Source organism: Dromaius novaehollandiae, chromosome 13 (genome assembly GCF_036370855.1).
Source record: "Dromaius novaehollandiae isolate bDroNov1 chromosome 13, bDroNov1.hap1, whole genome shotgun sequence".
Classification (NCBI taxonomy): domain Eukaryota; kingdom Metazoa; phylum Chordata; class Aves; order Casuariiformes; family Dromaiidae; genus Dromaius; species Dromaius novaehollandiae.
This window is the reverse complement of record NC_088110.1, coordinates 21672870-21684797: the sequence shown is the minus strand read 5'-3', so window position 1 is coordinate 21684797 and position 11928 is coordinate 21672870. Positions and strand designations below refer to the sequence as shown.

Genomic DNA, 11928 nt, shown 5'->3' with positions numbered 1-11928 from the left:
AATAGGCTACTGGAATACAAATGACTTGCCATACCCAAATATAGCTCTGCAAAATAGCCAGCATGTATCAAAGCAAGCACAGTCTTAGTCCCCTAAAAAACATAAGTGAAACTTTGCATCTCCTGAAGATTTCTGCTCTTTCCCTTCATACTGTAGCACAGGATGAAGTTAAAATAAGACCTAGATTCAACCTTAATAAAGCCAGTGTTACAACTGTGGATGGCATTTATAAATAAAATGCATCACTTACGGCGAAATGGGCAACGCTTTACCTGAGATATTTCACATAATTTTGCAAACCAGCCAGCATCTTGCCACACCACTATAGAATCTTTTTAAACAATGGTTTTGTTCCTCTTTTCTTAACAAACTCATAATTGGAATAAAACAGAATTCTAATGAAGTAGTCACGCCTGAAGTATATTTGCACAAAAATATTAATATTTAATTTGAAGTGGGGTTTGACAGAGGGAAGCCAGGAAGAGATTTTTTTTATTATTATTATTTTTTTTAATGAAAGTCTATTCTGGCCCTAACTGTGGGCCTCTTGTAAGGCAATAAATTGTAATTACAATTTAATTACAATTTAATTACAATTGTAAGACAGTAAATTATTCTTGCTGTGAAACCCTACCAGACCAACTGAACTTTGGAGACTGAATCAGATTCTCTTTTCAAATGCATTTGCAAGATGAAATATCTGCTTCTTGTGGACAATTTTATTCTAGCAAATAATATGTCAGACTGCTAATTAATCAGTCTCAAATGAAAGCTGAGCTTTGCAGCCATCTATGATTCTTTTTTCTATGATGTGCCTGAAAAATCTCTAAAGGTATTTGCATTTGAGAAGTCAATAGAGAAATTTGATTTTGAATTAAAGGAAAAAGGCAAGCTGTCCATTTGAGAAAGGTGGACCATATGGAATTTATTTCCCCTGTAAATTTTTATTATCATTAAAAAGTATAAATTTACATTTAATGTCTAGAAAATTAATTTAATCGACATGATGGAGGAACTGGAAGCAATGTTACACAAGTACAGATGCGTCTTTCATACAGCAGGACTGTTTGCATTGAACCTGTTTTCCAGAAATACCTGTTTAAATCAAAGCTACCGGCATATAATATCAGATCAAATTCATCATAGACAGTAGAAAAATAAAACACTGTGCTCCTAGGTGAAATTCAGCCCTTGCGTATCCAGTCTTTAATGATTTTCAAGCCTCTGTGTTGTAGAGTGACAAGTCTAAAATGCCTCCCTAACCCATGAAAGATAACACAAGCACAAAGTGTTCCCCATTTGATGAAGGTTCGGATGCTCTTCAGACTCCCCTTTCGGTCAGGAAGATAATTGCATTTCCATGGTGTCGTCTATCAGAGGATCTCAAAGTGCTTTACAAGTATTAGTGGAATAAGCCTAAATCATAGCTGGGGATTGCCTTCTCGTTTTTGCCACGAAGGGGAATGCACCTGAGCTGATCTGCACAACGTGGCAGATTGAGAGCTCTGCTGCGTGTCGGACTGCTCAGGACAAGGCCGTCCGTAACGCCTCAAGCTTTCGAACAGAGGTCATCCGACCTGCTTTTCCAGACACGAACGTAACCTTTGTAGCAGCTCTTATGAATGTTTGAGGTTATATAGCCATTTTTGAGTTCATTGTACATAGCTGTAGCTTGGTTAACGGTCACCTACTGCTGATTGAGATTTACATTAAGGCAGAAACACCTTGTATTATAAACTGCAAACATTTTTGAAAACACATAGCTCACCTACAGGCAGCTTGCCTCTTTTTTTTGGCTAATTCAGACTTGTGAAATTTAGGTAGCAGACATTAAAAAGATATTTAAAGCTACAGCAAAATCATATCTGTGCACTGGGAAAAGTTTTGTAGCGCTTTCTTTAGGCCTGCTGCTTTTTCCATATATAGTTACAGTAAAAGTTCACCTAAGGTACAAAGAGGTGATTCGGTAAGTCAGCAGCTTTTCGAGCTTACTACCGTTGTGGGCTTTATCAATCAGACTTACCAACAGTGGCCTGATGTAGAGGTCCTAGGTGTTGTCTCATACTGGTTTGTTAGACTTGCGCACAAGACGGTAGAGATTGCAGCTAACTTGACCCAATGGGTGAATTCTAGCTGCTACAAGCAGGTCCCACCTTCTACGTATAGGTCACCAAGCCAAATTTCAGATGAGAATTAAGAATGCTGTTATCCATTCCTGGCTGTTTATCAACTGCAACAGAAGGGATTTCAGTACTAAATTATGGAAAATAAGAAATATTGAGACCTTGGTGTTTCTGATCATACCTGTGTCTAAATTAAACTAGGTCTGCAAATCATAATTCAGCAGCACTGACTGCTGGCTGGTTTATGTAGATTAAGTCATGTCTGCTTGGAATAAGAAAGGCTTGGCCTGCTAAGGGTTATGAAGATCATGTTCTTTAAACTACAGCAGGAGAAATGGGAGTGTAATTCAACTTTTAATGGGAATAGACTTCTCATACTGACAATTCAAGATATGTTGTACTCATTAACAATTAACAGGAGCTATAAAAGGCATTTGTTTTTATGACAGTAGTGGCTGAAGGTTTTAAAAAAAAGTGGTGATCACATGGTGCTAGGTGATAACAAATGCAATCAAACGCCCTGCTGCGAAGCGCTTACAGTCTTGGTCCTCCTGAAAAGCATATTAACCCCAATCACTCGTGAAAGGCGGGCGGTAGCGCGGGAAGGCCGGCGGCGCGGTGCCGTCGTTCTGCCGACCGGTGCCCGACGCGTTACTCACGGACGGGAAAGAGTCTGACCGACCGATCCGGTTACAAGCAGGGAATTGCTGTGCTTTGCCTCTGCAAAAAGAAAGGGCCCGTTTCATTTTCAGCAAGGTTTCCGTACAGCTCCCAGCTTCTCCTTCCACCTCAGCCTATAAAATTTCCTGCTTTGGTATAACTGTCTGCGGCAAGAGCTGCGCTACAGCGGCGGGGCCTGCGCTAGGGCCTAGTTTATAGTCTTCGCTGCCTGTGCTTGTAGAGGGAGATGGGAGGGATGCTTCAGGAGATGCTGTGGGAGAGAAAAGAAACAAAGAGTTAAAATGCACGTGGAGGCTGTTCAACAGAGCGGGGTCCAAATAAAATCGGCAAACTGTCCTATGAGCCAAGAGCAGGTGCGTGGGGTTGGGTGGGGGGCAGGTTCCTTCCAAAACCCAGGCCTCCGCTGCCTTCCTGGCTTGTGAGGAGGCACAGGGTGGAGAGTTAAGCATGTGCCAAATCTTCCAGTATTTTGCATTTGGGAAATGCTTTCCCCGGCTGCTTTTGAAGCCCTTCTCTCCTAGTCGGAAGAAAGCTCAACCTGCTGGCCACTATACTTCATTTACAGAACCAAAAATCAGGTTCAGCATCTCCCTAGGGTCCCTCGGTGCAAGGGCACTTTGGAAAAAAATGCAGAGCGAATATACGCAGTGACTATGTTTACATGGATGAGAAATAGCAAAAGCCGCTACAAGAGGTCTGTGATCATAACTAGCAGGAGACTGTGTGCATGTGGAAGACGTTATGATTACACGGCAGAGGCTGCGAAATTGCAGCTCTTGTTCTGCATTTTTTTGTAATAGCACGGTCTGTTTGCTATTACAGTGGATAAGTGCCGTAACAAAAAGCCTTTCCCCAGCAGCAGTGCCAAGAGTGGCTGACGATGGTCTTGTACTCAGGTCATATTGTGTTCTGGTTGACATTAACCAAGACGCTTTACATAGGGAAACTCTTGCCACTAATAACCGTGTGTGCTCCTTTGTGGTATTTCCTAGTGCTTTCTGTGCTCATAGAAACATACTGTCAACATTCCCGGTATTTCTTTTTTTTTTTCTTTTTTTTTTTTTTTCACTTTTGTGATGTTTGGTAGCATCTCAAAAGTCTGAGATGTGATCATCTATTATGTGAAAATCTCAGCTTATTTTTGGAAGCGTATTTCTAGATTTCACAGTAACGGAAATCAGCAAGGGGAGGATATGAACTCTGATTTGACTGTAATGCTTAAATATATAAATAAATTTAAAACTCTATTTCTTGACTGCTTCTCCTATTCAGACCCTTCACTGTGCTGCCACTAGCAGTGTAAAAATGGAGACGTACGGTCTGGAGCGGTGTGAATCACAGAACTCATGCTGCTTGGGAGAACGTGTCCTGGCAGAGGGTCCAGGGTGAGGTTGGGAGGTCCTGACTGGTACTGGAGATCGATGGTAGTTCCTGCAATGGAAGACGGAAGAGACATCGTTTTTTGCATAGTTACTAAGAAGTCAGATGAACTGTATCGAGCCTTTTTTTAGGAAGTGTGGGAGATGTGTCTATGAGTGTGGTTAATTGCTTGGTTAGTCTTTGCTTCCTCCTAGCTCCTGCTCAGTGAGACGGACCCAGGTGTGAGCCAATATTCAACCCCAGCCTTCACTTCCCCCCCTCCCAGGCCAATGTTTTGTTTTCTCTGCTATATGCACTCCTGTTTCCTCCAAAAAAAGGACCACAATCCCAGGCATGGTGCCCTGTCATGGCTTTGAAATGCAACGACTTTGCTGTTCTTTCTCAGCAGGGTTTGTACCTCCCAGCAGCATTTCCTGCAGCAAGCTGTCAATCCGTGCCACACCGAAGAGCTTCACGAACTGGACCTGCTCTATCATCTGCCAGGTGATGCTCTGAAGCGGTGGCAGGAGGAGGAGGATGTCGCTGAACCGGCCTCGTGAGTCATACTGGCGATCGTTGATGTAGTCCTCCAGGTTGACTTGGACCTGGAATCGCATGTTCTTCACCTTCCCGGGCTCACTCAGGCCTTTGCAGTCTGGGAGGGAAAGAAATGAAGTTAATTGCTGGCATGTGTCACTGAAAGGTGTTATTCTGTCAGTTGGGCTCTGTAAAGGGAAAAGGAAGAAACATCAGTGACCCTTTGACGGGGATCTCTCAGTGTCTCCAAGTTTGTCTGACAGATTAACATTGGGCTGCCGCTGTTTCATATCTGATGTGGAATAGGCTATTTGATGGGAAATAGCAAAGAGGAAGGATTTTGAACCTGAACCGTATTTATTGTCTAAGTAAATGGCTTGGATTTTTTTTCCCTGAAAACTCCGAGTCCTCCACTAAATCCATGCGGGTTTAGTGCTTCTGAAAAGCAAACCACTGACCTATTTTCTTTCATTGCATCCCTGAGGATGGAAGACCATCTTTCTGGCTAATTCACCAGCACCTGCCCCACACCACAACTTCTCCTGGACAAGGAGTTTCCTGCAGCTCCCTAACTCTTCTCCACAGGAACAGCATGGACACAACTTCACCCAGAAATCTTTACATTGCCACAGTCTTGCAAATGCTATGTAGCGTTAGATTGTTGTCTTGATTTCCTGTGTCTGACCTGTGGTCAATCTATTTTTCATAGACCACTGGTCCAGTTTTGCTTGATCAAGTAACTGTGCACTCAAGCAACAACTCATAAACCTGTTTCCTTCCAGGACCTCACTGATGTCTGAATGAGTCCCTGGACTTCACCCATTCCTGCTCAGCCACTGTCTTTCCCTCCCACCTGGCACACTACACAACTTCTTCTCCTGCTTCTCTTCTCTTTGACTTCTCCAGCTTCTCTTCTCTATCTCCTTTCTTAGCAGAAGGATAGGGTGTAGTGCCAGGATTTACAGCTCTCCTCTCCTGCCTTTCCTGCTATATAAAATTGAGATTTCTGTCTCATTAAACAGTCTCCTTCATAGCCTGCAAAGAATTCACGAGCAGCACGTTTTAGAGATCATCATGCCAAGAGATTAGATAAAGTGGTTAACAAGTTTCTGCATGGCAGCGTGTCACTCCATGGGTATGCCCATTTTTTAATGTGGAAGAATTTCACCTTTATAGAGGTTTGCACTTCTTCCTTTCAGATGAAATCACAACGCCTCATGTCTGCGATGTCCTAAAACTTCACCCAGACACTGATCAGCTGAGAAGATGATTTGTCAAGCTAAATAACCTGGTAACATGCCTGGTCCTTATACAGGTTTACAGTAAGCTCTGCGGGTAGCCAGAGTTCATAATGTTTGTTAAACTCCTGTATCTTGATTTCAAATCAGGGAACACAGCAAAAGATAATTAATGGAGGATACTGTAATTTCTCCACGATAATACATGGCAAAGACAAAAGGGCATTATTCTGGGCTTAGAATTGTTCCCCCTTCTCCAGGCTACAGGGAAATACACACTTCAGGGGCTTGAATGCTGTACCAAGAGGGGATCATGTCTGCACTACAGGCATGTAGAAGCAGAAGGCCAGGAAAGAAACTTGCATGCTTTGAAATAAGTTTCAGGACAAGCTTTTGTTTGATTCTGTTTCCCCAGTCTCCTCTCCACCTTCTGCTACTCAGTCTCAGTTGTATTGGATGCCTGCAAGAGCCATTAACAAGCAGCCTTGGTATTTCTGGGTACTCAATACCCTGCACGATCCAGCTCTCTGTGGTTTTTAATGCTGCTTTCTGAACCCTGATGGATGCTCCATACCGCTGCTCAGTTGACTCACTTCTCTTATGCATAATTCAGTATAGGCATGTGTGTCCTTAATAGCTGTCTCCTTCATTTCAGGCCGATGGGCTTTCCTGAAGCCAAGTTACAGAAGCAGCAAAACTCCTCCAGGTTCTGCAAAGTTTGCACATCGGTCTGGCTGGAGTTAGCACTTGCTAAATAGTAAAGAAGCGCTCAGGAATAGGTCACTTCCAACATGTCCTTGCTCACTACAGCAGGAGACAGGGTGAAATGCAGAACTGCTGCTGAGGGGTTGTCCTGCTTATCAGAGATCTCTCAGCCACCCTGGGATTCACAGCCTGCCTGCATCTCTGTCTCCTTCCCCCAGTACCTCTGTCGCCTCTAATATCACCTTCTTTGCAAGTGTGCTTTTCAGGCAGGAAACAAAATAGTTGGGGAGCAACAACAGCAGCATTTTCCAGAAATGCCATGACGGATGTTACCCTTCCCAGACCTCATGCTTTGCCATGAAGAGAGATGCAGTAACTCGCTGCACTGCACGTGCTGCACATGCCAAGTTACCATCCATGCTGTGAATCTCTGCAGAGATCGTGCTTCATGCAAGAGCCAAAAATGCCTTCCTTTATTCTGCTGAACAGATGACCAACCTTGGAGTGAATCTGAAGTCTGGTATTGCTTCTAGAAATGCATCCACCGGAGGGAGAGGGAGAGGTGTATTTCTCTGGCTGTTGCCCTATTTCCATTATCCTTTCCTAACACATTAACTGCTTCGCAAACCCTGTGCTTACCTTCATAAGTAGGAAGGAAGCTTACCTGGATCAAAGAAGATGATGGCTTTAAGGCAAGCATACTCGTTGTCGTCTATCTGGATGTCTCTCAAGGGCTTCACCAATTCGTCCAAGATTCTGGTGGCCACACGAGCAATCTCCAGTTCTGGGCAGTGCATTGGGATGATGAAGTCGTTCCCTGGGAGAGGAGAGAAATTCAGCATCAGACGCTTGCTCTTGCTTTGCAGACATGGTGAATTAGCCAGTCAGAAGTTACCCAGAGACATGTATTTGATAGTCCCCGTGCCCGTGTGCTGCAGATTTCCAGCATGCAATTTCAGACTCAGATTCAGGATTGACAAGGAAATATCTAATTAGAGTCTTAGGTCCTTATCTAGTCTGCATATGCTGGTGCAACCAGTTTTTTTTAGATAAAGTTTTCCCTCTCTCCTTTGTTTGAATGTGTAGCTGTCAAGGTCAGTATTTCTTCTCATTTTTCCAAGAATAATCATGCCTGCGTTTTTGGTGGCAGAGGGCTACATGAGAAGAAAATACTTATTTGCACTGTAAATTTTAATGGACCAGCCTGCTAAGTTTGTAAGCACCAATACCCAAATCCTCCGTTGCCTGCATCCTGGCAATTTCAGTTACAAAAACAAGGCTATGCAGTTTGACATGCCATTCAAATACTGTATTTTTTTCATCCACAATTTCAAATCAGTAAGTGAACAGTTTTAAATGTCACAGTGAATTTGCCTGTTCCTTTTTACTCCTCTCCAGAGACCTTCCCAAGCACTTATTTTCGAGCCAGATGTGCAGACTTTGTCCTTTCTATCCGTGACAACAACACGGCCTTCTTGGAGGGCAAGAAGTCTGGCAACGATTTAAAGGCATTCAGCAGAGAGCCAGTGAGCTGTTCCTTGGCAGGGTGAATACAGAGGGGATTGAAGGTAGACAGGGTACTTGGCAATGACTTGTGTGTGCAAATTAAAAAGCAGGAGTGAATTTCACTACTTTACCTAATAATAGGAAATCAGTGTATGGTATCGACCGCTTAGCTACCCCAAGGAGCAGGTGTTCGCCTGCATGGGCTCTGAGCAAGGCAACCTGGAGACGGCACAGAAAAAAGAAAAGATATTACAGTTTAAAACCAGCGAACAGAACAGTGAGCTTTTGCTGTTTAAATTAAGCCAAAGTCAGCTGGTGTTTAGATATGTCAGATCTGCAGATAAAATACTATTAAGAGCTAGAAATTATTAGTACATCTTGACTTCACTTTTCAGAAGTGCTGTATTCATGACAAATGAAACAAGGAGGTGTTTTTCAGCTGAGAGAGCAAGGAGGACTGGGCTGCCTTAGTTCTCGGGAAATAAATGGCTTTTACATTCAGCTCTCAGGCATCAATAGGCTCTGTCTGATGTCTCAGACATCAAATAGTCCCTCTCTGCTGCTGTTGCTCTGCATATGGTGACCTGTATATTAGTGCCAAACACCCCAGTAAACGGCCCAGCTGGGAATTTGTGTCGGAGGAGATGGGTTCGAGGGCGAGGCGGTGGCGCGTTACCTGGTCGTCAAGCGGCAGCTCGCAGAACGCGGGGATGTACTTCGCCCACTCCACCAGCACCAGAAGCTGCTGCTTCATGGACTCGCACACGTCGTTGATTGTCGCAACCTTCTTCATGGCAATATCCGTGCTGTGCACTGGGCTCAGCGATGAGTACTGAAAGAAAAACCAGCAGGGAGCCTTTGGGCCGGATCGGTAGTGTGGTGTCATCCAAAACATCTCATCAAACACGCCCAAACGTATTCTCCCTCAATAGCAATGGTTTGTCAGTGAAATGAGGATCCCCCAAAGGTGTTGATGCCATCAGGGCTCTGACGCGACGCTGGGGTTGCAGTTGCAGGGTTTTTCGCTCAGCGGCGCGGCTTGCGCGATGGAGAGTCGGCCGCGAAGCCTCCACGAGGTGGTGCTCGGTCCCAGCAGACTCCCTCCACCCTCCCTCCTTCCCCATCGCGGGGCCCGGCGAGCGGCCGGTCCTCCTCCTACGCCCTTCCCGAGCAGTAGACAGCAGCACCGGGTCGCAGCTCCTTGGCAATAACCTGAACCGGCAAAACGCATGGCATGCGTTCATCCTTTCCCTCCAGCAGCCGTCTGGGATACCAAATACACATTTTGATCCCTAAAGAGCTGTGTGTGGGAGGGGGGCTAAAATGTAGTAAATTTTTGAAAAAGAAGTGGAAGGATTGTTGTATGCAATATGCAAATCTGGACCATATGTCTCAGTGGAAAGAGCATATTTGCATAGCAGTTTAAATGACTTCCAGGGTAATATTCATGAACATGAAATAAGAAAGGAATTAGCAATTAGTTTAAGCAATTGTATGAGCTTCCCCCCCCCCCCCCCCACTAAACTTGTTACCCTAGCAATGAAGTTACAAAGATATAACTGACCATGGGGGCAGTGTTATGTTTGGGGCAGATTATACTGTGTAGCAATGAGGAAGAAAACTTGTGCATGAAGCACAGAGACTTTTCAGGGGTGAAGCAACAATTTAGGCTTGGTGCAGAAGGGACCTGGGGTCTTTAACATCCCTGAGCTGTTAGAACTTCAGTTTTGCGTCTCACATGCCAAAGGCTGCATCTGCTCCTTGCCGGACAAGCTGTCTTGATAATGAGCCAAGGATTTTTACTGTCTGCTTTTGGATATCTTTAATGTATTTTCTTCCCAGTGCCAGGTTTTATGCCAGAGCCATCCAAGGGCAGAAGTCCAGCCCTGGTTGGTTTAGTGAGTTCATAACCCCACGTGGAATAGCTGAAGGCCATATACTCTTTTAGCAGGTTGTTCATGCGTTTCATACCTGCTGGGCCATGGCTTCAGCCTGAGTGAGCACGCTGATGGACAGCGAGCCGTTGTCCTCGTAGCTGCTTCTGCGAATGCTGATCCTGTCACGCTCATTCTGCACAGCTGAAAGGAGAGGGAGCAGCGGTCGCGTTAGCTGCGCATTTCCCATATAACCAACAGTTGCTGTTAATTACTATTTGCTATCGAGAGAACCTGGCAATTAGCTAGGCATTTTCTAAGTCGATAAGGATGTGTTTTCAGCGCTCCACCTCTGAACTGGTTAACTGAAAATTGGCAACCATTTCAAAACTCACGGGATATATCACCTGCAATTCCACACTCTCTGCAGAGGTCCCCAAACAACAGTGGATGGGGCTTCAGTGCCTGCAAGACCTTCCACCCTTGCTTGACACTGGAATGAGATAAACAGGTCCCTGGGATAGGAAAATGGGAGTGAGAAGGCCAAGCACAGGAGCGAAGGAGGGAGTTAATGCAGCTTGCCTTGGGGAAGGTGCCCTCTGCGGGAGGTTAGCTGATTCCAGGGAGGTTTCCTGCAGCAGCTCGTAGGGACTTTGGTCGTATAAGAGTTGACCTCTTTTACTTAGGCCTGGAAGGGCACACAGCACCGTTAGAGTGGTGCCTTTTCCTCCCTTTTTGCCATCTCCACATTGAGAGGACTCCTTGCCTGACCTCCAGGTATGGCAGAATATCTGCTCTGTAGGACTCATCTCATGTTACAGCAGGACTGGAAAAGCCCTTCTCCAGCTCCACCTCAAAGCAGCCTCAAAGCACCACTGAGGCATCCTAGATAGTGTTCTCCAGGGCGACATCACTGAGAAGGAGCAGGCAGAGTTGTTTCATTAAAGAAACTCAAAAGAAAGGAGGCTTAAATTCACTGACCTCCTTCAAACCTTTCCTTCAGCCTTGTTCATCATGCTGCTGATTTCTTAGATCACCCCTAATCAATGAGCCCGTAACTCAGAAGACGATGCCCATACATAATTAAGGAAATAAACTTAGCAGGGATTTCTTTCAAGATCTGTTGGAAGCCTATGGAAATCGTTACCTCAGATCTGTTTCAAAGTGTCCTGTTTAGGAACAGTGATATAATGTGCTTTTGAATACACTATAAATTCCCTTAAGCAAGGAAAATCATTCACAGAACATAAGGCGTCAAGCATTCAGAGACCTGCTAAGACACCAGCAAAAGCCTCCCCATCTCCATTGCAATGAGATGGCAGGAAATTAGGAAGATATCAGGAAGCCTGAAGTCTGCCATGGATCCACAAATGTACTAGTGACCATTGCACAGGGAAGATCAGCCACAGGGTTTTTGCAAACAGAAAGGTACGGTCATGTCACAGTGAATCAGAAAAAAAGTGGTTTTTCTGAGGTCCATTCCATCCCTTTCATCATCCTTTTCCCTGAAGCACAAACCATATCTACCTTCATGCTCAGTGGCCCCTGCACATTGAACATAACAGATTTATTGTACTTTAGCAGATTGTTTTTGCAAAACAGACTCTGAGAACAGAATAGGCTCTACTGCTGCAATCAAGCAAAACAGCAGCAGACTAAAAAGCAGGATTTAGTCTTAGAACAACCTTGTTTTCAGTGTTAGTCTCCCTCCTGAACCCTTTTGCCTTGCCGAGACTTCAGCCCAGCAGAGACCAACCCCAGATGAAGCTGAAGGAGGGAACTTGAACATAGACTCAACATTTTCCTGACAGCTCATACATCTTGGCTACATACAGTTCAGAAATACAGTTGTCAGTTCCTTAATGCTGAGGGAGCAGAAAGATTTAGCATGTGGTGATAATGCAG

General features: G+C 44.7%; 1 protein-coding gene across 1 annotated transcript in view; it reads right to left on the bottom strand.

Annotated features, from left to right (window-relative positions):
* Window positions 1-895: 895 nt before the first annotated feature.
* The window catches only part of LOC112978831 (hepatocyte nuclear factor 4-beta-like), a 28766-nt gene continuing 17733 nt past the window's right edge, over window positions 896-11928 (bottom strand). The window contains exons 6-12 of the mRNA XM_064519760.1: window positions 10121-10227; window positions 8826-8981; window positions 8281-8368; window positions 7308-7460; window positions 4582-4818; window positions 4122-4235; window positions 896-3054 (exon numbers count right to left, since the gene is read on the bottom strand). Of these exons, the coding sequence (XP_064375830.1) occupies window positions 2918-3054; window positions 4122-4235; window positions 4582-4818; window positions 7308-7460; window positions 8281-8368; window positions 8826-8981; window positions 10121-10227 (992 nt within the window). The 3' untranslated portion in view covers window positions 896-2917. The remainder of the gene's footprint in view (window positions 3055-4121; window positions 4236-4581; window positions 4819-7307; window positions 7461-8280; window positions 8369-8825; window positions 8982-10120; window positions 10228-11928) is intronic.